This window comes from Caloenas nicobarica, chromosome Z (genome assembly GCF_036013445.1).
Source record: "Caloenas nicobarica isolate bCalNic1 chromosome Z, bCalNic1.hap1, whole genome shotgun sequence".
Taxonomy (NCBI): Eukaryota; Metazoa; Chordata; class Aves; order Columbiformes; family Columbidae; genus Caloenas; species Caloenas nicobarica.
Genome location: NC_088284.1, coordinates 101,673,720 through 101,699,180, shown reverse-complemented (window position 1 = coordinate 101,699,180; position 25,461 = coordinate 101,673,720). Strand labels below are relative to the sequence as shown.

General features: G+C 41.9%; 1 protein-coding gene across 1 annotated transcript in view; it reads left to right on the top strand.

Moving 5' to 3' along the window:
- The window catches only part of AGBL4 (AGBL carboxypeptidase 4), a 922,470-nt gene that overhangs the window by 830,021 nt on the left and 66,988 nt on the right, over positions 1 to 25,461 (top strand). The window contains exon 11 of the mRNA XM_065655883.1: positions 8,330 to 8,492. Within this exon, the coding sequence (XP_065511955.1) occupies positions 8,330 to 8,492 (163 nt within the window). The remainder of the gene's footprint in view (positions 1 to 8,329; positions 8,493 to 25,461) is intronic.

Sequence of the window (25,461 nt, the reverse complement as noted above, 5' to 3'; positions counted from 1 at the left end):
TTTGTGAAGGTCTCAGTTAAGGTCATTGCCACCCTGCTTTGTTTGACTGCAGGGTGTTGTTTAAGGTCTCTCAGAAAAGCTGCTGTTTCGATTTGGATTCCAGTCTGCATTAGCTGCTGTGGTGAAGCCAGTGAGCTCAATAAGCATCTTCAGTGCCGTAGCACTTGGGGAGGTGGGAGCTGCGAGTACAACCAGTTTCAGTGCATGTGAGGATGAATTTTGGCGAATGTGAAACTCAGGCTAAATCCCCACACAGGTGCTGCCAGTGAAACTGGTACAAGGGGCACAGACAAGCAGTGGGGTGAGGAGACCTCCATCAGTCCTGGATCTGGATGGCAGAGCACTGTAGAGAGCAGAGCATGGATACTAATGAGCAGTGAAAAGTGCTGCTGTTATAGTTCTCACAAGTGAACAGCTGAAACCTTGAAGCATGAAAGCCAGTTGCTTTTCTAACTACAGAGTTTCCAAAAAGGGAGCTCATTTGGTAGTTCTGGGTTTGAGGCACAAACCGAGAGCTTATAAAGCTTCCTCCTTCCAACCCCTTTGCTAACGACCATGCAAATATGTGTTTTTATCAGCAAACTTAAGCAGGCATGACTGAAAGACACTTGGGAGGGATGAAGAGAGGGAAAGATCTAGTATTCTTTCACTACACATTAAAGGGATAATGAAGCCCCTCGGGGACCAGATGTGTGTGTGGTGACAAAGTACCTTTAAATTGTTATTTCTCTGAGGAGGATTGCACTTTAAAGCCAAACAATGTGGTGCTAGGCAGGTTGTGTTCATGGTACTCCTACAATGTGATGCTGCCTTTAAGAAAGAGTGATTGCTGTCTGCTTTCCTCTGAGCAGCAGGAAGAAGGCAAAAAGAGAAAGGTAGTAGTATAGTGAAAATCTCTTAGGATTTGAGGCCATTTGGTCTTCAAGTTGCAGTTTCAGGCTTTTCGCACATTCTTAGGACAGCTCAAACTGTTTCAGCTCTCTTCTGCACAACTTTTCTCGGATTTCTGCAAATCATATGCTAGTTCAGAGAATATTACCCTGTTATACTCAAATTTCGCTGCCCACATCAGTGTTTCTTACCAGGCACCGAAGTTATGAAACAAAATGCTGCCAACTGCAGAGCCATCAGTGAGAGCGAGTCTTTTTCACAGAAATATCAGTCCAATCTGCCTGGCCCTGAGGGATCTGGAAAAACTCCAGGTAATGGGATCCCTCTTTGAAATGATCCTGAATTTTTCAAAACCTTCTCTTCCCAAAATTCAGTAATCACAAGTGGTTTTGAGACGAAATACATTTTCCTCCTGTGCATCAGAAACACTGCAAAGCTGCAAGGTGGGATGAATCAGGGAGTAATTTTAAGACTCTTCTGATTTCATCACACCTCTGCTCCCAGAATCCTTCCTCTTTGCCTGCTGCCTCCTTCAGATCAGCTTTCTACCTTTGGGATTTTTTTTCTTTCCTTTTTTTTTTTTTTTTTTTTTTTTTTTAAATAATCCTGTCTACATTTCAGATGCTGGCTGCAGCTGGTTTGTAAAATAATTTGGAAGAAGGCTGCCTGATAGCAGCCTCCCAAATAGTATAATTTCCAAGTCTCCAGACCCAATTGGCATGGAGTTGATAGTCTATCACAGAAAACACTAACACATGCTTTCTAGTCTATTAAGAGAGTTAATGGAGCTGGTGAGAGGTGGGTGTGAGGAGAGACTTAAATTGGCTTTTGAACTGAGAAGTTTCCTCAGTGCTTCTAGGGAAGCGAGTAGATAAGTTTTGCTTGTAAGATAGCTTGAAGGGCTACCAGCTGTGAGAACGGCAGGGTCAAAGCAGTGACTGCTGGGCACACCATGGCAGTAATTGCTCTATCCGTAGGAAGAAAGTGAGCTGCCAGGTGCACCCCTCTTATAGCACCCTGTGGTGGGGCAAACGGAAGAGTCACAATTTCTAATATTGCTATTTACAGCCTTCTGTGGCAAAGATTTTGAAGCCAGTGCATTTCTGTGCTCTCTTTCTAAATTTTGCAGACTTCAGTAAAGCATTCTAGAAGACAAGAGTGAATGAGTTGTAGCTGATACTGTAAAACTCTTCACCGAGATGGATTTGACATTGTCTGGGCTCCAGTCCATTTCCCAATGGCACGTCTATTCTTCCTTGATGACTACTGTGTCACTCCTTTTTTCTAGAGCACTAACTACTGACTTTTTTATTGTCACTTTTTTTGCTACACTGGAGCAGAGAATTGAGGGCCCATAGAGGTCAGACCTGCTTTAGGAAAAAAGCCTGCTCTTTAGCTGCAAGAGCAGCGTCAGCGGATAACTCTGGTGAGATTGTAATTGAGTCCTGATTACACTTGGTCACTTCCGGTGCTGGTAGGTGAAGAACATGAAGCAATTTGTATGTGTAATCCCAGTTTACCCCAGTAGGTAAAGTGCTTATTGCTCAATTACAGAACAAGTGAAATGTGGGAGTTGATTCTGCATTTCTTTGTTTGGTTTGGTTTTGTAGTATTTTGGTTTGTTGGTTGGTTTTTAGGAATAGTTCACCTCAGTTGTGAAATACAGCTTATTTCCCAAATGGAAATGGCACAGGATGGCCCAGTTAATTTTTAATTATGTGTTGTAATATGAAACATTCTCTAAGTATAACTATTCTTAGTGTTTATATTTCTGCTTTTCTCCAGGAAAGATTTCTAACAGGATTCTCTGATTTTTGTGAGCATGCCATTGAACATGTTTTTGTAAAACTCTTCTTGAACCTACATCATCATCTATATCAGTAAATGGGAAGATGACTTTATTCTGAGTTTCATCCAGATGCTCTGTTTGTGAGGACAAACGATCTTCTGGGAAACATTCATGTGCACACTAGAGCTCAAACTTTTGAAGATATATGCAGTTTGTTACTTCCTTCCATGGGCACGTAGATAATCAATTGTGTTGCAGGAGATGTGAACAGCCGGTAAAATCTGTCTGTCAGATTTCAGGAACCCCCTGGACCTTGCTATATCAGAAATTCACCTTTCTCAATCTGTCAAAGCCTGCGACCAGATTTCTGACTGGTTGACGATTTCTCTCCTAATTACTTTGAGTCATTTGTACTTCATTGTTTCATTTCTTTCTGGGTTGGAGAAACACCTTAGGATTGATCATAAGTGATGTATAGTCTACACCCTGATTCTCATGCTAGGAGCGTGGCAAGGTCTGACTTGCACTGTGGCCGTACCTTGATCCCTTGTCTCCCTAATGTGTTGAGCAATTTCAGAAGATGATAAAGATTCATTCCCCAACAAGTCCTGCACAAGAAAGTACCCTTTTGTAGCTTGTCCTTTTGCCCTGCCATCAGTGAAAGGTAGAACTGAAGCTCCCATCCTTCACTGGCTGGACACTGAGCCTGCTTGACATTCCTGCCAATTTAGGCATCCTACACTAAAAAGGGCTGTGCCGCTAATTTTACCTTTTGTGCAACCTGAGGTTTTCTTCTGCTTTAGCCAGACAAGTCTTTTGTGAAGTCATACACACACTGAGGAGGAGATCCCACCAGTGGAAGCTCCCACCAAGCAGAACCACTCAGATTCCAAGTCTGTCAGGATGCCGAAGGGTGGACTTGGGTAGATTAATTCTCAGATGTGTGAGAAATGTGTTGTTCTCCTTCTTTGTCTTTAGGAGCCACTCTCGTGATAGATTGATACAGGCACACAGAGGCAATCAGTAAACTGCCCGTCCCTGCTTTGGGAATATGAACTGCACAGGGCATGCATTCCAGTAGTTGTTAGCAGGACAATGGAGCAGTGCTAAGAAACCAAGAGTGTCCCTCAGCCATATGGGAGCTGCCTAAGCTGTTGAGTTGTAATCTAGCTGCCAGGGGCTTGAATTCACTGAGGAAAGACACTGTGCAGTAGAAAGTGTCCTTACCAGCCAAAAGACAAAACTGTGCTGGAGACGAGGATTCTGGCGGCACATTGAGAGGTCTGACCAAGGGCTAAGATTTTTTTTTTTTTTTTTCCTCCTTTGAGACCGCTCCAGAAAGAATTTACATGCTTTTTTTTCCTTTTTTTTCTTTTTTTTTTTTAAATTTCCTTATACACATATTTTTGCTGCAGTTTCTGAATAAGGTCCAATTGATTTATAAATTTATTTGTGCTGTGTGGCTGTTCACTGTCATTCCCAATGGGGAAACTGGTGATACAGAAGGTTGTTCAGCAAAGCGAGGAGGAATGAAAATCTGTAGGAAGGCCTGGGAAAGCTGCCACTAATGCCCGAGATGTAGAGAGAGGGTCAGCACACCTTGTGGCTCCCAAGAATGTGTGGAATCCAGGTGTAGTTTTCTGGTGGGCTTCTTCCTACCAGAAAGCAGGGGAATCCTTTGCGCTTCCCGCTCTGCTCTTTTAACAGTGGATTCTTGTTGCTTGGCACCTCCTAATCCTGTAGATAGCTATTTGTTCACTGAATTTTCTCACACAAGCTGGGAAGCAGAGTCCTTCTGTGAACTTTAATGTATCTGTGTGTCTTAATAACAAATTACTGTTGATTTTACACAAATATCCCTATTTGAGAACTTCAAAGTCTTTGGTGTTTCCCTCCACTCCCCACCCTCCAGACATTTTATTTTTTGCTGCTGTTGTTGACACTCCCATGCGATTCAGTCTTGTAGAAATAAATATTTGTTTAGCTGTTCTCCTGCTGTGCCTGTTCAGTGCCTTTGCTTAATGATGACTTCAGTTCAGCTTTGCAAGGAATTTAGGGCAACAGATTCTCTCAGAAAGACACTCATTTGCGGACAACTTTACCCGTGTTCCTTTCTCCCTCTTGCCCTCCTGCCATCCCTTTTCTCCTGATCAGAGTTTGATTAAATAAATGTGCGTGCACAAGGCTCTTTCTTTGCCACGATAACACGTGGCTTTTCATAGCCTTTGTTTCAGCATTATCAGCTGCCAAGATCAGTTCTGGTGAGGAGTCAGTTTTACCTGCTTGTTTCTCCACTCCATTTATCTTGACTTGAAACACCGAGTAGAAGATTGGACTCAAGGAAGTACCTGCTGCTCTTCCTGGCCATTAGTTGAATTTTCTTGAACCTTTAATTTTCTTCTTTTTGTCTGAAACATCAGATCACATTCTGGCTTATAACATTTGATCTGTAGCCAACCTCAAGCTGCTGTTTCAAAACATGTTCATATTTGAAGGGTTTATGTTATGTTTTCTCTACTTCAACCTTCTTGAGTCAAATCAGAGATTATACTTTTACTCAAGATGTCAAGTTCATCTATGCCATCAGATTTTTTTTCAAAATTAGGACAAAGTTAATCTCCAAAATCTACATTTATGCACCTAAATGAAGGCTCAGGGTTTTTTTGTTTGTTTGGGTTTTTTTTTTTGGGTTTTTTTTTTTTTAATTCCTGGAGGTACAGCAGTACCTGGGAAAGAAATAAATAGATAATTTAATCAATGGCGTTGCCATTTCAAGTAATTTTGCACAGCTGAAATCGGAACTCTTCTATTTAAAAAAAAAAAAATGACCATTACAAAAATTTGAACTTCGGAAATATCCAAATTTTGTTTTCTTTTTTTGGCCATTTACAAAATCTTCTTTGAATTATTTAAACTACTTCTGCTTCACTTCTGAAATATAGCAAGTGTAATTTTGCCAATAACTAGATCCAACTTCTGAGCTATTTTCTGCCAGAAAGCAAAAATCACTTCAGTGGAGTAATACATGAGACTCCGTCTTCATCTATTTCCAGCTGATGAGGTTTCAGCTTATAGCAGAGATTGTTTTTTATTAAGCCTTGAGTACATGACCTGGCACTTTGTGCAGCTGAGTTTCGTCTGACTACTATCACTCCAGTCCTCAAAGTCATCCAACTGCTTGCTTGCTTTTTTTTTTTTTTTTTGGTATGATATTCAGAGCTTTCTCCATAATGATGATTCATTCCGTAGTGTGTCATCAGCAAATTTTGTTGGCATGGTCATCCTTTACCATGCCAAGAAAAGTGATGAAAATATAATGTACGATTTATCTCAAGAATCATCTACGAGGAATTCAACTCATAACCTTTCTCTAGCCTGGCTGAAATCATGGGAAATAGAACTGAAAAGGACCTCGAGTCCAAACTGTGTCCCAAAGATGTGAACTATACTCAGTAGATATTTGTCCCATTTGTTCTTAAACACAGTTGATGAGATTCTGTAATCTTCATATGTACTTCGTATCAGTAACTGAATCTCCTAATCACTGGAGTACTTCTGTCCCTAATGTCTGCCCTGAATCACTTCTCCAACGTTTTCTTGTTTTCGCTGTGCCAAATACAGACACAGAATTAGCTCTTTCCCCATGTGGGTGGTGCTTCTGCTCACAAACCATAATACCACATTCTGACACATTAGTTGTCTCTTGCCTTTGAGCTGCCTCCATACACACATACTCATCAGCTGATGCTTTGATGCATTAAAAGTTCCACCACAGGCATTCATTTGAACATGAAGCACTTTCCGTTGAAATCAACATTTACTTGACTTATAAAGCAATCCCCAGAGCATGATCATCTTCCTGTACATTTCTGAATTTTAACTGAAGACAAGGCAGCCCTCAGTTTCAGGGTCTCAGTAGATTTTTGAAACCTTCTTTTGCAGGAAGTCAGAGACCATTCCCTCTTCAAGTATTTAATTCCATATAACAGTCTAACAATTAATTTCCCTATCAGTATTTATGAGCACTTTACGTCTCTGTCCCATGGGTATTCAGAATACCCTCAAGGTTTCTGACATATTATTTGGAGGAAAGTATATGATAGGTACCTAGCAGAATACATTCTATGTACAATTTACCACAAAGCTGAATATTATGTTACCACAAAGACAATAAGTTGCATTTAGAAACTCCTATACATAATGCTAATAAGAAACCCAATTCCATCTTACTTTAATTAACCCGGAAAGCCTTCCTTTTTTTTAACATGAGAGAGACTTCAAGACATCCAGAATGTTAAAAAACCCACAGGTATTTCCATTCTTTATATCTTCTGGTATACACTATTCATCAAGAATTGTTTCTTATTTCAGTATTACTCTGATTTTCTTGGTCTAGAAAAGTGTAACATTTTGAACCATTGCATCTAATTTTTAAAATAAGAAACAAATCTTATTTTCTCTGGGTTTGGTAAGAGCTGGACTTGATAAATACCCACATTGTATTAGCAAGACAAGATATTAGCCTAAAGGTTCAATAGGAGGACCCTGGATAGCTCAGAGTATTCACCATGAGCACAATGACTGAACAGTAAGCGATGTTAAGGGTTCTTTATGTTTCACTGGCAATGTAAAAGTCTTAAATCAGGAGTTAATAAGGTCTTTTATGCAACAGATCCAAGTTGGATCTACTAAGCATTTTGTTTGGTTGGGGTTTTTTTGGTGGCGGTCACTGGCTTGTGCTAAGCCAAGATCGACTCAGTGTAATGGTTATGAGGTTTATGAACAGAGTCTGATAACCCAAATGAAATTAGAATCCATTTTTCTGTCTAGTTGGTAGGAACAAGCTCTGAGACTTTAGTCAACCTGAACATGAGCTCCTCTTTAGCCTCCAGATGTCATGCCTTCAAAGGAAAGCTAAAACTCATTTACGGAACTACTTGGAGTCCTCCCCTACACCCCTCAAATGAATAGTCGTAAAGCTGTAGGGTTCTTAAAGCCAGATCTTTAGTAATAACACTAAATACTACCTTTTACTCTGTGCTGCTAATGCTGTAAAATAGTGCAGTATATTTTTCCACCCAGAGAGCAACACCCAGTTAACATTTAAGTTAGTGAAGTTGAAATTTGTGTGACCTAACTTAAGAGCCAGTCAAATGTCTTAGGTAAGAAAGTTTCACTAAAATGTAAATGCCACTGTATTTCTTCTTTGCTTGAAAGAGTCCAGGATAAGGGGTGGGTGAGAATGGTTATGATACAGGGGAATGCAGTAGAGAGAAGGAACTCAATATCCCAAAATACTCCACCTTAACTTTTGAGAATGGAGGGTCTGGAAGGTTCACTTTAAGTTCGTGCACGTGACAGGATTTCTTGGTGCTATCCAAAAGGGGAGGAGAAAAGCTGATGTTACTAGTGAACTGAGATTAATTTTGTGAAAGTCTGCAAGGCATTATTTATAGTCTCTGTGCCAGAACTGTTTTTCCATTAATGGTCTCTCCAGGCCATGCTCAAAAAACAGTGCAGTCTCATATAGTCCAAATGAGATTTGGCAATGTGAATTTAATTGTTTTCTATTTTAACAGCCTCCTTCCCAACCTTTCCCTTGCTCCACTCATGAACTCTCTTCATATCTTTGTGTTCTTCCTCCTGCAGTCCAGTACGTCATTCAACAGAGATGCGGTGAAAGCAGGGACAGGCCGGCGCTTTCTTGGTGGGCTGTTAAATGATACATCCTACTGCTACACCCTGGAAGTCTCATTCTACAGCTACATATTGGGTGGACCTACTTCTACTGTCCCCTACACAGAAGAAGCATGTATCCTTTTGAAATCCTTCCTCCTCTTGCAGCACACGTGAACTGGGCACTTAAGGTAAATACTTCTATCTCAATAAGAGTTTGCTGAGATACAAACACAAGTGGAAATGTGAGTCTGCTCCTGATGCTTTCATTTCCCTCATATTGATTCTCCATACTGTGGAAATTCAAGAAGAGAAAGGCATATTAGATCAAATAAGCCATTTCCCTCTTGTAGGAGATTGTCCCACACACTTGTTATAGAAACTAGTCCTGGAGAGCCTGTGATCCATTCCCTTCCGCAATCTTCCATTTCTTTCTTCATTTCTCTCCTTATTCTCTCATTACCCCTGTGTTTGTATTATTGTTTTAATAGCAAGTTGAAAGTGCATCTTTGGTACTGCGTTAAAGTGTCTTCTCTGCCTTTGAAGTGCAGCCAAAAGGCTCTAAAGGATCCATTAGGTTCTGCAGCTGCCTTAGGGCCAGGTCTTTAATACCAGTTGACAAAGAAATGGAAAGTGAGCTCTGCAGACAAAACCGGTGAAGTTGCATTTTTGAGTGCTTAGATAGAAGCAATGTCTCATTCCTCAAAAAACACATATCTGTCTGGTTATCTCAATGTATCAACAGTTTGTAGCATTGTTCTGACTGCTCTTATGATCTGTTTTTATGTTTTTCTTTTTGTCACCATGCTCAATCAAATAACGAGTGCCCATACTTCAAGCTTGGGTGTGTTGTTTCATTTTGTCATTCTATCTTGGTAGCCTTTGAAATTTCCACAGGTTTAGAAATGCTGCAGAGGGAAAAAGATTAGCTGTGATTGCCTATTTACCTCTCCACTGCATTTTGGAAGATGGGGAAGGTTTACAGCTTTAGGGTAGTGAGAGGGATATTTTCATATGAGACACAATTCTCCACCATCCATGCATAAGTTTAAACTGTGTGGGAATAAGAACAAGAAATGGAGGGCAGGGAAAGTAATTCTTAATCATTTGGGATCTTTTGGTTTGGCTTCTCCACTGGAAGCTATATTTTGGAGAAGGAGGAAGATGAATATATTAAGGTGACTTATCCGACTTGAGCATTTGGAATACAAGCTCTTTTTTGCCCAATAAGGTTAACCATTTCCAAGGAATAGCTTCTCGCAACATACACATATGCAGTACATCTTGCCACTGAGGAAAAAAGTTGTCATTACTGTTAGGTTTAGGTATTTATATTTTGGCATTTTAAGAACATGTGCCTTAGTTTCACCTTTAATTTTCCTCCTCACTCAGTACTCATTGTACTGACAATTGCTAATTTATCTTCCTTATTCATCAGGAACAGTTTTTGCAGTGAGGGGTGAAAAGACTCCCTATACAAATGAGATAACTATTCCCTTGGATATGTTTTTCTTCATGACTTTTAAGTCTTGCTGGCATAGTTTCCTTTTCCATAAAGATTTTTGGTTTGTTCTTCACATTACAGAGGTTTCAGGTGTGGGGTCTAATGTCTCTATCTATTTGCTTGGCTTGCCTTCTGCAGACAGAGCCGCGTCGTTCTCAGTTCATTCGTGGTGACCATCAGCAGCTGGAGCACAGAAAACAGGCCCCAGATCACAGAGATCCTTTTTGGTGGTGATGTAGGGAAAGCTCAAGCAGTAGCTTGATTTCTGCAGTGACAGTTTCACCCAGCTGAGTGAAAAGGGAGGAGAAGCTGGTTTTGACTGGCCTGGCAGGCAGCAAGCAGGGAAGGCTCTTTGCCAGTGTAATATGCTCCACTGGCACTTTGCAATGGTAGGTTTTATTATTTCCTTTTGAATGGAGGGATTCTATCAAGAGTGCCGCTTATGACAGCTCTTCCTCACGTGTGCAGTTTGCTAGTTAGAGAAAGAAATGGAGCTGCTTGGAGCAGTCTCTAGGCTGGTCTGCTCTAACACAGGAGTGGCTGGATTTACACACATCCTATCCTGGCAGGGGAGAAGCTTCACATCCCTGAAGTGCCTGTGACCAGGAGTAAAACAATTGCAAAGCGTTCCAGTTTAGCCTGAACAGCTCTTTCAAGCTATTTGCAAGTCAGTGATTAATTAATGCTCAGATTTTTTAATGGACCTGAACCAAAGACACAGCCAGTCAGTTCATATTGGCCTCCAAGGACAGGCGCGCTTCTATTACCTATCTAGCTACATGCAGAGGCAGCAATTCAAGCAAATAAATGAAGAAAATACAGTGAGCCCAAAACCCGTGAACTGCTAGGGCAAGTATTCCAGAAATCTGCCTTCAAATATGTATTTCTTAGGATTTTGTTCATCCCACTGTGGTGTTATTGGGTTGCGGGTTATTTTTTTTTGTTCTTAATAGAAACGGGACCAGGGAGGCTAGAATTGTTCAAAGCTTCTTGTGTTGGATTAAGAAGCGCAGACTGAGGCTCAGCCTCAAATTCAGGGAACCCATGGCCTTGAACAGAGACTGCAAAGCATTTCACACCCCACATTCAGAAACAACCATACTGGCTCCATGTAGAGACCAAACCAAATTAGGATCTCCGGCTTCTACAAAAATATTAATTCAGCCTCATGTTGTCCCTGTTGACACATGAGAAAACTGAACAAACTCTGAACAGTCTTCTATTTGCACTGCTGGTGTGTAATTCTACCTGTCAGCTTGCTTCCTTTACAGCATTGCTTGCAAATAAGATCATAGTACTATCTGCTTTCATGCCATTTTGTAAGTGAATTAGTTTTGCTGGTGGTTGTTGTGTGGGGTTTTTCATTTGCTTTTGTTTGTTTGCTCTGGGGGTTTTCGTGCATTTTTTTTTTTCCTCATCTCTTCATGATCCTCACAGTTTACATGCTAACTGTATGATCTATACAAACCTCTATGTGAGCCTGTAACAAATATATTTCTACATTGGGTAAGATTTTGCATCTTGTTCAGACTTGTGTGATCGAAATATACTTCGTAATTGTTGAGATAAATGGATACTTTACATGCATGAAAATGGGAGACAGACTTTCAGTCCAATAAGTGTTATTTGAATTCTGACGCTGTTAGTGCGGACAGTAACTTTTTCATTAAAAAAATCTAAATAAAGGAAGGTATCATTAAAAGTGGAAATCTGTTCCAAATTAGTTCAGTTCGTATGACTGAGTGTAGTGTCCTAAATGAAATACCTCAAAGATTCAGAATTTAGAGGATTATACCTGGTATGTTCTATAAAAACAAATTTGCCCCTGAGGCTGCACTATTTAAATGAAATCCAGGAGTGAAGGATCTTCCTTCAGTCTGTGCAGGGGGCATATGTTTGGGAGGTATATGGTGGGATAACAGCATCCTGTGGAGTGTTGAATTTCTGGCCTCTTCTAGCACGGAGAGTTAACATGGTTGTGTGAATGTCTCAGTCCTCAATTAGCATTATATCAGTAATGGTTGCTGCTGGAGTGTCTCTTGTGTTTTGATCCAGCAAACAAAGCGCTGCATGAGGTGTAACTTCCTCAGTGTCCTCTTATACATTCCTTCGGAGGTACGTGTGTGCCTGGTAGGTCTGTATCTAACTGATATGTACCTGCTGTATGAGAAACATTAGGAATGTGTTCTGTAAGGCTGGCTCTGCAGAATACCCTATGATAACATGTGCTGTAGATAACAGTGAATGAACTCTGTTTCGAAGGCATAATAAGAGGATTGTAGGCTTGTCAGCTAGTTGCCTGGAAGTGGACAGAGAAATGTTTAAAACTCTTCTCACACACACACATTTGGTGGTAACTGATTAAAAAGGCAGTGCAGCAACAATTTGCTCAGCACCAGGCAAAGAAGCTTTAAAATGAGCTGATATGCTTCCATTAAATACCATGTTTTACTAGGCATTTACAGGGCTTATGACACAAGTCATGTAAAGCATTCTGTAACATTCACCACCAGCAGCGGAACTGCTGAGCTGCCTGGGTACACAGGGTCCTCGGAGCTGGGCAGGGAACTATGGATAAAAGAGGGGGAGAAGGATGAACCCCCAGCTGTAGGATGCTGAGCTGCTCTGACAGCACACCCTGAATTGTTTTCCACCACAGCTACTGACAGCAGACATCACAGCCCGACCCAAGAGTTGCCAGTAAAGGAGTCTCACATCAACAGTTTTAAAATCCATTGGTGGTTCATTTTTTAGAGCGTTTGAACCAGATCCCTGCTACACAGCAGGCAGCCCATATGAGAGCATAAAAGGTTTTACTCTTCTGAAGACTGGCCATGAGGTAGGAAGATAGAAATAGTGGAGACCAGGCAAGAACTCGTGTGGTTGTAGCCACGTAGCTGTAAGGGAGAATAATCACCTAGATGGGTGGACACCACAATTATCAGTGTGTCCAGAGCTTTTTTGTGTATTTTAATCTTAATTCTAAGACTCCTCCAGGTGGGGAAGGTCCTTAGCCAAAGACGGGCATTTAGTCCTCTGCATGTATGGCTTGACTTGTTGGAATCACTTCTGCGTGGGACGGGATACTGGAACCCTGGACTGAGGGTCTGGTGGAACAGTTCTCCTTTGTACAGCTTTTCTAGGCATATCACATCACTCTTTGATTTAATGTCTTCAATATAAAGAATGAATTTAATGAAATTTCTTTTGCAAAAAAACAACCAGTCAACCAAAACAAAACAAAATTTGGAAGCCATAGGTGAAGAGCACAGAAGAAAGAGACATTACTACTATTATCCCAAGGCAGGTCTTTTCCATTACGAACAGCTGAGACATTATCTCAATAGCTTAAAACAGTATAGCTGAACCAACTTGCAAAGATATCACTTGCTATTTTCCATCTCACTGAGTATGTTCAATTGGAAGCTTTGCAGCCCTAAACCAGGGTGTAGCTGCACTGCTGAACTCTCCTGTTTATGGGCATAAAAATGTATTTATGTGGCTACAGCCACAGAATGAAAGCTTGGATTGAATAGAGTCTTTTCGGGTGCCTAACAGGAGCTTGCATCTTGGACTCTTGGCACACTTGGGACCTCTGGGTTGACTCTTATTCTTAAATTCAAGCAGAATATCAGCCTGCTGCTTGACTGGGAACTTGAGAAATTAAACCCCCTGGAGGAAACAGTCATTTGCTTATATCCAGATTCCTTCTAAAGAGTACTTGGATCTCAGTAAATGCCTGTCCTGGGGAAAAGAAATCTGTATGCAAACTACAATTCCAGTAAAAACATCTATAACTTTTAGAGCTTCATGGACGTGCCAGTCCTCTAGGGCAAATGTGTTTCATTATTTTGGGCTTTTTTTTGGGCAACTGCATGTTCTGATCCTCCTAGCTCTGCTAGTGATGTCCTTAACAGAAGATCCTCATGAGCCAGATTATGGCCCTTGCAGGTTCATTCCCACCCAGTAAAGGCAACATTACTACAGAAGCCAATGAGGTATGAAAGGCTGTGCTGATAAAGCTGGGGAGCTCTGCAGAGGTTATCCAGCATGGTTTATGTTTGAAATTGAGTTAGAGCTTGTTGCCAAGATGATTTCAGAGTAAATTGGGCACATACTCGGGAAAAGACCTCCAGAGGTCTACATCTTCATCCTCTTTCTGCTAAACTCCTAGAAAAAGGTTCCTTTCTGTGTGTTGCGAAAAGGGGCATTAATCCTAATCCTGCAGGTTTTCTGAAGAGTGACCTCCTTGCACATCTTCTCTCCAGTATTTGGTTATTTCTCAGTACCATGTTTTGGGCTGTCTTTGAAGAAAGAAAACAAAATCCTCTTTCAACTCCCCAGTCTGTGTGACAGTGTCAAGGTTTACAGCCACGATTTCAAATGCTCTTAATATTACTGGAAGCATAGAGTTAAATTATAGAGTTGTAAAGTTACTTTATAGTGATAATGCTGTCAAGCATCAATATCTCTGCCCCAGGGCACCATGGAAACTCATTTAATGATATAAGGAGCTGATATTTTTCAGGGTTGCAGCTGTTGGCTCATACCCAGAAGGAATCTGTGCGTTTGTTCATATTGGCTATATACAGGGGGACTTGCTCAAAGAAAATTAAGAAACAGTGAAAATCTGTTTAATGAAGTGCAGTGGAATGAAAGCACAAAGCAGTATATGATGTTGCAGTACGCACACCGCTTCCCCTCACAGAGTTCAATACAGTGGGCAGTGCTGTAGAAAAATACTTATTTTGCTGTAAGAGAGTGTGTTTGTGGGGGAGAGTGTGTATTTGTATGTAGAGTTGTTTATCTACTTGCCTGTAGTACTGACTGCATCAATCTATGCAGACACCGTCAGGGAGCATCAGTAAAGAAATGGAAATTAAGGCAAGTGACTACAGTCAGTTTAGGAATATCCGTAATTTTGGTAATGGATTCTTAGCAACTTGCATCCCAAAGTGCTTTGATAGCCTCAGATGAAAGATGCTATCAAAGAGCAAAGTGTTATTCTGAAGGTGGTGGTTTTTTCTTTTAATTTTTTTTTTTAACTGAAATGTAAAATATCAGTCTTGGAAGGCATCTTCAAAGTATTTCCTGGGGATTTAACCATATGATTCCAGTTACCTTTTGGCTAGGAGCCAGGTATCAAGTACCATGCATGTGAGCAGCGCAATGGTCTCACAGTTAGCTGCAGCAGTAAGAGCGGTTTTGAGTAATCAGTTCATTTCTCTGCATGTCCAGGTGCATTCACACGGCTTTCGGTGGGGAAGGAGGGAGAGTAGGTCAGACTCATGGCCCTGTTTTAAGTAGAAGTAAAAGGAACTTTGTAAGCTGGGGATCTTATCTTGAGGGGAATGAAGTATCAGATATACCGAGAGCCAACACGTTCTATCAGATTATAAGGCACGAGTTAGACTGAGAACCATGGTTTACTCCAGAGTTTTGTTGTCCTGAACATTGTAAAGGAGGACTCCATGACTGTGGAGATTAATTTCCTTCATCTTGCGTACCCAGATTTCTTTCCCAGGGATACTAAAGTACAGGGAAGAGAAGAGATGGTTATTGTAGGACAGAATGTAAGCTGTGTGCATATCCAGACCCAGAAGCTTAGAAATGCTCTCAAGTCAGTTTTAGACATAAATGCAGGAACTTGGCTTCTTTGAAGAGGAGAAAAACTTCAGTAGCTATGAGCCTGGACTAGGGAATTTGCACAGGCTGACTTGAGAGTGGTCAATATCTACAGCCTTATTCAGGAACAGGGACATTGTGGACAGTGGGAGCATAAGCATCTTACAGAGGCACATGTTCAAATACCATTCCTGTGTTCCGCCAGCTGTCTTCAACTCAGTGCTGGTGGAGCACGTTCTCCTTGGGCTAGGTAGGGCTGTATCAGTGACATGAGAAGACTGATCCTTATAAGCCAGCCAACATGAGGGAGCCTAGCTAGAAAATTATTTTATATCCAATGCAGCCTTTGGGGTTTCTATTGAGGCATTGCATGCTAACTGTTGGCAAACTGTCACTGAGGTTTTACTGATTGAAATCCTCATCAGTGCTTTCTGTTCAAGCTATCAATGACTTCACGGTTGCTATTAGATCAACTAAATCAGTGACCTGCAAGCGCAGAACTCTCTAATTCCAAATGGTTTTGATGGTGGTATAAAGAATCATAAAATTTGCCTATTAATAATAAAAATTGTTATATTTTTCTATTAGTTTCTCTTTCACACACAGAAGAAAATAACTTAGACTAAGCACAAGTGATGTTTTTGCTGGGTGGCTGGAAGGCGAAGTTGATTATATGAGTGATTGCAGAGTTGTGGCTAATGTAAATAAGAGGGAAAGCTCCCTCCAGGCACTGCTATCCCTCTCGGAACTGGTTTTCAAGGTTTTGAATGCCTCTCTTGTGAACTGACTTTTCTATAAAGTTGTATTTTTCCCTCTTCTTATAAGCAACTTAGACAAAACTAAGCATATGGAACTGATAGTGGGGCTTTTGGCTGCTCAGAACACCATACGAATGCTATTAGACCCGTAGTTAAAATAATTCTTTTGTAAATGTTAAATTCCTATTAGTAACACTTGCTAAACTTAAGTGCAAAGGAAAGGGCAAGGCTAATCTGAAAGGCAACGGAGAGCAGGGTTTAAAATATATTAACAATTTGCTGGAAATGTCTGAGGGGAGTGGTTAATATGACTAAAGAGTAACGTCTGTGGGTTGAAGATTTAGGTTGGGAGAGGGCTTTAGCTAGTGCTGTGCTTTGGAGCTTTCCCAAATGTCAATGTGAATGAAAAATAAAAACGCCATTCAGAATGAGGTGTTTCTTAAAAAGCAGTAAATAGAAAAATTGCAGTGTCTCTTTCATAGGTCTCTGCTTTTCTGCCAGCCTGTTACTGTGTCTCCATGTTTATCATATTTTTCTTCTTTTCTGTTGTCTCTTCATTTCTGGCTGGGTCTCCTGCCCGTCTTGTGCCGGCATCCTCACCACTCTGTCTACAGTTTTAGGTTGTTAGACCTACCCCATGCCTTTCTGTCATCTCACCTGATTTTTTTGCATATGGTGTTTCATGAATCAGACACACCCAGTCTGTTTTTTGTCACTTTGTGCTGTCTTTCACCTAAACTATACATTTTTTCTTTTATATTTTGCACCTAAAGGCTCATCAGGGCTTTTTCGTGATTAAAGGAAATTCTAAGGCAGGAGCAGAAGTTATTTTTTTACTACTACTTCTTTAGTCTCAAATACCAACATCCTGAAAGGGAATCAGAGACCACTTTTAGTAAAGCCAGTAAAGAAATTGGTGTCTTTCTGTGTATGTGCCTGTCTGTCTCAGCTGCTTGACCAATTGCAACTGAATTTGACAGTGATGAAGGTCTCAGAGACATTACATTCCTATGAGTTTCATGAAAAATAGCTGGCTGAATGAGTAGAGAGAGCAAAATTAATCTCTCCAGTAGGGACAGCTGCATCTCTATTGTTAGAAACCAGAGGAGGACAATAGGTATGAAAGTCACAGGAGACAGATCCCGTATCTCCTCACCTTCCTGGGCCTGCCACTGGTGTACTGGGACCTCACTTCACTTTCCTTTTCTCTACAAACTTTTACCCCTAACATCTCTGCAAACCTTAATAAAGGATATCTCCTGGCATCCTAAAAAGCAGATTGCATCTTCTCCATCAAGCCATTCTCAAAAGAGGCCAGAAACCTGACAGGCACAGTTCCACAGTTGAAGAGATTACCCATTCAAGCCAAGGCCAGTACACACCCACCCCAAGCCAACAGCGTTTCTTGTCACCTAGAGGTGAAACTTTGTCCAGGGTTCAGATCAATGAAGCATGAACATGTCTCAGGCAGAAACTAAAGATAATCTGTGGATTTGATCTAGTGTTCAGAAACTTTTGTGTTTTGATAAGAGCAGTGTGGGTCTGATTCTCCCATGTCTCATCTCAGAAGAGCAGCCAGATCACCTCAGATCAAAATCAGTGCTCTGCAGTATCTTATGTCTGATAGAGGCCAAAAGCAGATGCCTGAGAAGAATATAATAATAGAATTAGCGTGTAAGCATACTTCCCCTGAATATTCTCCCAGCTTCCAACAATTAGTTGTCTGGAGATCACAGAGCCAAAGCTGTTGATTATGTCTGTAGTAACACTCGATGAACCTGTATAAATTTTTAGCATCCACAGCTTAACAATGTCTTGTTTGTTTTAAGCCTACCTCCTGCAAGCTTTATTTTGTGATTCCTAATTGTTACACTGGAAGCGTCATTGATCCCCATCTGCTTTCCCCATGGCACCTGTATCAGCCCTCTTTTTTTTAATGTTTGAACTCTCCTAGCCTACTTAGTTATTTGCTGTCTGAGTATTTATCCTGTACACCATAAGCAGAAAAATATTACTAGATCAGAATCACCCATTCATTTCTAGAGTTGGTATATAATCTTACACTTTCTTTCTGGGTATACACAACTTGTATGAGTTGCCAAGCAATGGAGAATCAACTCCAGTGACACTAATGGCAGAGTCTGTATTTTCTGTGCATTAGGATTTTTACTGCATTCAGGCTAAATCCTGCCCTGGTCACACAAGCAGCAGGTATAAACACCAAAATGAGAGATATGGCTTTCCGTTTCAGAGCACACACTGTAATCATCATGTGTTCAGTTCCTCATGTGCTTAACAATCTGTGTGTGTTCCAGTGTACTCTTATTTTTCCCAAAACTCAAGAGAGATACAAAGCTTGTTAAAAGAACTGAATTTCTGTTCAGTGTGGGCTGGAGCTTTGGTCGTCTGGCTAAGAGAGTCTAGGAACCAATTCCTGCTGGAGGAATAAGTGGTTTTTGAAAACTGCAACATCCCAAAGACCTTGCTTTCTGTCGTTGTGGTTGGTGTGCATCCTGCTTCTGGATAACATGCTCTCACAGTCCAATTGCTTTAATGATTCTGTCAGCCCAGTTATTTCTTTTTCTAAAACTAAGCAACCCATATTAAACCAGCAACTGTCATCTGGTGCCACAGAAGACCAAATAATAGGTGACAATCCATTCATATTTTCTTCATCAGCCAGTCCCTCAAGAAATCCGCTATGTAGGTAACTACCCAAGACTTCTCACATAGCAAGGAGGGATCTGCAGGTCAGTGGAGTGTCACATGTAGCAGAAGCTTACATTGGACTGGTTTCTGCAGACATTTGGTTAGAGCAGTGTTGGAGGACATGCAAAGTGAGATGTCTTTCCACCATACCCATGCATGACAAATCTCAAGCTTTCTTTTGATAAATCCTTAAACAGGCTAGTGAAGCAGAACATAGCTGGTTTAATTAAGGTAGGAGATGGGAATGACTCAGAGGATCCAGTTGTCTTCCTGGTGACTTTCTACAGGAGAGGCAGTTGGACGCTAACACTCCTGCTTGGTGAAGCCAGGACTACATGGTTCTGCCAGCCCAAAGGGAGAGAGTCTACGGTACTTCAGTCCTATTATTCCTGTTTTCAAGCCTTTTCATCTTAGAGTTTGTGGATTTCTTTGCGATCTGGTCAGTGGCTTGTTTGGTTGGTAGAATACAGCTTGAGACTCCTTGTCTCTTACTGTGTAGCAGTAATATCTCCCCTTGAGAAGAAGCCCATGACTGTGCCTGTTAGCAGTCTCACAATCTCATATTCTTTCTGTGATACTGCGAAGATTTGAGACTGGACTATTTCTGGGCCAACAGGTTTATCATCCTAGTGTCCCTTCTTCCTTACTTAATGATTCCTCTTTGCACAACATCCCTCACATGTCTGACAAGTAGAATTTGTTGCATTGACTTTTTTTCCAAAGCCTGCCCAGAAGGACAGCTTTCCTTCAACCAGGACACAGAAAGAGACTGTTTCTCCAGAACCATCAATATTTTTCTTGAGATGATAAATGAACTGCCAATAAACCAAAGCAGCTGCCGTATCCATCTGAGAAACAGACCTTCAGACTTGATTTACCCATTCTTGGTTTATTTATGTGTCTGGAAACATCTGAGATGCAAACAGAGGACTAACCACTCTGAGGCAGCTGCTAAGAATTAGATGGTACAGATAGATGCAGTGGGAGTTTATGGACTGGTTCAGATACATTAGCTATTATTCTGTGCTGGCCCATCTCAAACAAGAAAATGGCTTGACATTCATCATAGGCAACACCACAGAAAAGAAACAAAACTCTCAAAGCCTGACCTAAATTCTCATACTTGCTGTATCATTCAGTTTGTTTTTCTCCATCTATTCTGGTCTTTCTTGCCTATAATTCAAGGTTTTGCATAATCTCTGAAATATGTGTTGTGTTGTCAAGACTTCTCTAAGACCAGACATGGCTGATCACATTGTGCCCGGAGGGTTGGGTCTAATGTATGTGCTTCAACAAGTAAGGTTTGTAGAGTGACCCATCTGGTTTTGAACCAGCTGAAACAGTTGGAAGAAGCAGACAGTCTTTGTGTTTAGGGTCCTTTTGCTTGGCAGAAGGCGTGTGTTTCATTTACAATTCACTCCAAATCTTCCAAGCTAATTTTTTTTTGTTCCAACCAGAGAGAGTTCTCAGGGGTATTAAGTTTTGGGCAAGTTTCATGAAAACAGGCAGCTGAGCAAAGGAAAGAGACTCAACTAATGCCACTGTTGGGGAAAGGCTGGAGTGAGTTTAAATGTTGTTAAACATCAGAGGGTCTGTATGGAGGAGCTGCTGTGAAATGCTCCAGCACAGGGAGGATTTCAGCTGGCACACAATCCATATTGCTGGAGAAACCAGGGGTAGGGTCTCAGTGGTTGTGCTGTTGGTGGCACAATTACCTTCTATTTCAAAACAGGCCTGGCCTGAAGCAGAGCCCGTGTGACTGGGGAGCACAAGCTCCAGGTCTTTGCTGATGGGGAAGAGCTTGAGCAAGTCCAAGGCAACACAACCAGTGAGGACCAGCACTCAGTGTCAGCTCTTAGGAGCAGAGTGGAAGCCCAGCAGCCTGGTGCCTCTTTGCACCTCCCTGTAGTTACTTCCCAGCGTAAGGCTGCGCCTAATGAAGCGATTTCCACCTCCCCACCTTGTCCGCCTGCCTGGGTCAGTATCAGGCAGCACAGCTCATGCTTGCCTGTAGTTAAAGTGCCCTCTTCTGGCACAAAACGTTTCATTCCTCAACGGCAGTCGATTGAAGAGAAGCGGATGTTTTTTCTGATGGTTACTGAAACCCAGAACAAAGCAGGGTTTCTCTTCATTTATTTCCCCACTATGTCCCAGACTGTCTTGACAGGTAATAGCGGTCAAGAAGGAGCCTCCCTGCTGTATCAGCCTGGCTGGGTCAAACCTTTTCTCTGTGATAGTGCTATGATGAGATTTTGTTTGGATCTGAGGCCATTAAATAAAGATGCTTTGATTCTCTTTTGTCCTTTTTTCCCTGCCTTATCTTTAGCTTGTGTAAATCTGTAGCTATCTTGATTACACCAGCTGAGAATGTGGTGGCCTTTTCCTGCTTAAGTTTTCTGCTTTCTGTTGTATAAATTGTCTATTGGCTATTCTTGACCTGTTGATGTCAATAGTTTTCACTGTGAATCCCAATGGCATCTAGATTTGACCCCTATTGATTGCCAGGGAATGTTTGGTGATGAAAAGTGGGGAGAGGAGAATGCGCAGTCACTGTCAGAGAAGTTCCCATAGTAAGCACTCAGTTGGAAAAGGAAAGTTTTGATACACTTGTTTATGTGAATTCAAGGTCAGCAGTACACAGCACAGCAACTGCATCTGACTGCAGATGGATTTAAAATCAGCCTTTAATAAGAAAAAAGAGTGTCCTGCACAGTTTTATCGCATCAGTTAGCATCACAGGCCTTTGCATGTGCCTTGGATTTTTCTCTATATTTAAGGAGCATTTCAAGCCATAATTGATTATAGCCGTATCTGTGTTACGAAGTAGGGAACGGCGGGTCAGGACATTTACACTCTGAGACGAGACTGAGCCTGATTCCCATTTAGAGCCTTTACAGCAGAAGGGTAGTGGTTTTTTCCCTCTGGTAACAAGCGATGTCTCAGCTATTGAGTACAACGTTGTATTAATAATTCTTATTGTAGGCACTCTGAATGCAAATCCCTCACACATGAGCTGGATTGGCATGAATCAGTTTAGGAAGCACACATACAGTGTGTACTGCCCTCCACTGGGTTTATGAGGAGTAAAAAGAGCTGGAGTCACGATCGCCAGGTTTTGCAAAGTGCTGAGCTCGAAGTGAAAATCCTGCTTCTTCCTTCAAGGTGAAAAGGACGTAGGAGATTCTGGTGGCTCTGGTCTGCCCGAGCATCTTCCTGCAGTGGTCCCTGCTCTCTTATATGCACTTTAAAACTGTCAGGTGCTGACATTATTTTTTTCCTGGTCACTTCACTATTAGTTAAATACGGTCTCAGGGCTGAAGTTCAGGAAATATAGCTTCTAATCACATAATTTTATTTAAACTCTGTGCTTGTGTTTCATCTTGCATTCCTTATCAGTCCTGGGTGATCAGGTGGTGTTTAGGCAGACATGGTTTCTGGCTGAGGATAAGTACAGCACCCTCACAGTGTTACCACACCAAACCACAGGAACAGACAAGGTCACATGCAAAAAACCAAGATGAGGCAAGCTAAGAGTTTCCGAGCCAATACAAGTTGAGATACTAAAGTAATTAATGTGAACAGACATCATTAAAGATAACAGACAATACTCAAAATTTACATTATGACTTTGAAACTGATTATCCCAAATAAGATAGAAGTATAAAGTGAACATAGTCATCTTCTAACATTTCACTTTAAGGCTGCTGCTCTACACAGGAAAATATATGTGTGTGAGTGCATGCACACATTAGATATGTATATATAGCAGATTTTTTTTTCTTTTTTGTTTAAGTACATTCTCAGGATTCATGAAGGAAATGAATTATGACAGAGAGAGAAACTTCCAGGGCTGTCTTTGTGTGGGGAAGCTCCAAGCCACGACTGCCGTGAACAAAGATGCCCCTCTATCAGTCCTTCACAGACAGCCCTGGAACTGGAGCAGCCCGGGGTAATGGTGCTGAGAAGCTGGTACGATAACAAGGCACAGCAAAGTATAGCCTAACAGGATGACAGCGCAAGGCAGCAAAAATAGGTGGCTTTTGTATGACTATAATAGCACCACTTGCTTTCAGAATGTTAGTCATCCCGTAAATGTGTCCATTCCAGTGAATATCCTTAAGGGAGCTGACACAGAAATCCATAGAAACGAGGCACTGAATCTAAGCAGAGAAAAGGGAGAAGAGCAGGGACTCACCAGGCTGAAAGGAACCTGCTGGTGGGGGGAAGAGGAGCAGCCTGGAAATGTGTGTGTGCATGTGTGGGGGGTAGCAGAGAAGTACGTATGCTTCTTGAAGGGAAGAATTTGTTTCCTTCTCATCAAACCTCAGCCCCTGCTGCTTTCTTTGATTTTCCTCTTACAGGGCCAATCTAGGCACTCAGCGATGATAAATAACCCAGTGTTACAAGGTGACATGCACAGTGACACGATAATATGGAGAGAAAGAGAAGAACCCAAAGGGACAAGAGTTTCTTGCAATTTATTTGTTTCCCAAGTGTGCTTGGCAGAGCAGGCAGTTTGGGAGCCCCGTCCCACTGGCTCTTGCTGCAGCCTGGTGGGGGGGTGGGTCTCAGGGGAGCCTGACAAAAATCAAACCTTGCTAGCATAAACAGTTTCCCCAAAAAGGTGTATTCTCCTGGTAAGCTTTGTTTGCAGTGACCCTGCTAAGATATTTCAGTTCCGTTTGGATTAAGGGCATTTGGGGACCGCGTGTTTGATCTGTATTTAAGGGGCAGCTCTGATAATCAGGATACCTGCATTCGGCTGCGAGCTCCACCTTCGACTCCTTGCCTGGCCTCCAGCAAGTCACACAATCTTCCTCTCCACATTTTCCGATTAGCAGGCTTTCAGCTCTGCGATCATAACGGGTTTTTTAACATTGCATTTGTGTGCAATTTCCTGGATTTTGTCAAAGCAAACTGAGAGCAGAAGTGTTGTTGTGCTGACACACACAGTGCATCAGCAGGGCTGAGCCTTCAGCTTCACCGAGCAGGATGCTGCTGCTTGGGCTAACAGAATAGCAAGTTGTCGTTCTCTGTTGGACCAACATAAGGAAAGAAAAAAGGTATGATTTGCCAGAAGGTTTCCTGGCCGTTTACTGACGACTAGGGATGTTAAGACTTGGTGACCTGAATTCTACTCGTGACTCTGTGAAAAGCTTGGTGACTCGTTGCCTGTTCTTTCCTCTCCCAGCCATTTCTTGGATGAAAACACAGGACAGGAGAAATGGCATTGTCTAGACGATGACACAGGGCTAGGACACAGTCTAGTGAGATAAAAGGAAAATGGAACAGGCATATAGAGCATAGTCGTTTGCCTAAATCTGCACAACCAGATCTCTTGACTCCTTCACTCTCCCTCCTGTGGCTTCTCCTTAGGAGATGAAGTTGATTGATTGAAATTGCCCTTCTTACTGATTACCATTTTAATAATCTAACCAGTAATGTCAGAAATCCAGCTTGAGGGGTGGTGGTTTTTTTGTGCAATCTGTTTGTTACTTGTGTTTCTCTCAGGTGGGCATCAAAATTGGACTAGTTGGGTTCTCTTTTTATTTACATTTGGGTTTGTGTCCTTGTTGTCCAGGTATAGCATAGTGTTACTTCTGCAGCTGCATTCTCACATGACAGGGGAATATTCTTATTACAAGGAAGTGAAAATTAAAAACAAAACCACCCCACCTCCAAATAAATCAATCTGCAAAAATAAACCTTAATCTCCTGAATCTTGTGAAAATTTCTTCGTGTGTTCACGCATGCTTCATCTCCTCGGAAATTTTCACCTTGTATAAAATTCCCATTTTCTGAGTGTGGGATGAAAATGACTGCTGTCTTCTGCTTTGACATTTCTGTCTCTTCACAGCCCCCTTTGAGTGTTCTCAACTGCTTCTCATGCCACGTCTGACTGGCCTTCAGTGCTCACAGGGAGTCTTTGCCTTGGAGTCTTACATGCACTTAACTGACCACCCTGTTCCTTCCAGGTTTTAAACAGGTGAATAATAACCCAGCTTCATGCCCCAGGGTTCTGATTCTTGATAGTTTTTCTCACATGCTGTCGGCCTGCAAATAAATAACACCTGCAAGAAAAAGGGAGTAAAATGTTCTTGGCTCTTTTTATTGAGAGCCAAACAGACTGGTGGCTGGAATGCAAGAAAGGATATTCCTGTTCCCCCCTCATTTGGCTGACAGTGTAATCACTCAGAGTAATAAATCTTCATTGGAAACTTAGATGAAAATGGAAGAGGAGCAAGAGAGCTTTCAGAGAAGGAGCTGGGAGAGGGGTTGTGTCTCTGTGGAAGCCCAGACTCAGAGGGAGAGCAAAAGGGCTACAGAAGTCCCCTTGCTGCAGGGTCCGAAATGGTCCTTCGCGGCCGTGACTGCGCCTGACAGCTCATCCCCCCCAGCCCTGGCCACCCCCCTGGCCCTGGCCTGTGCCCTCTGCTCCCCGCAGCCCCAGGGGTTGTGTATTGGCCTTGTGGCCTTAACATGCACCTGAGCAGTGTGCAGGGGACTGA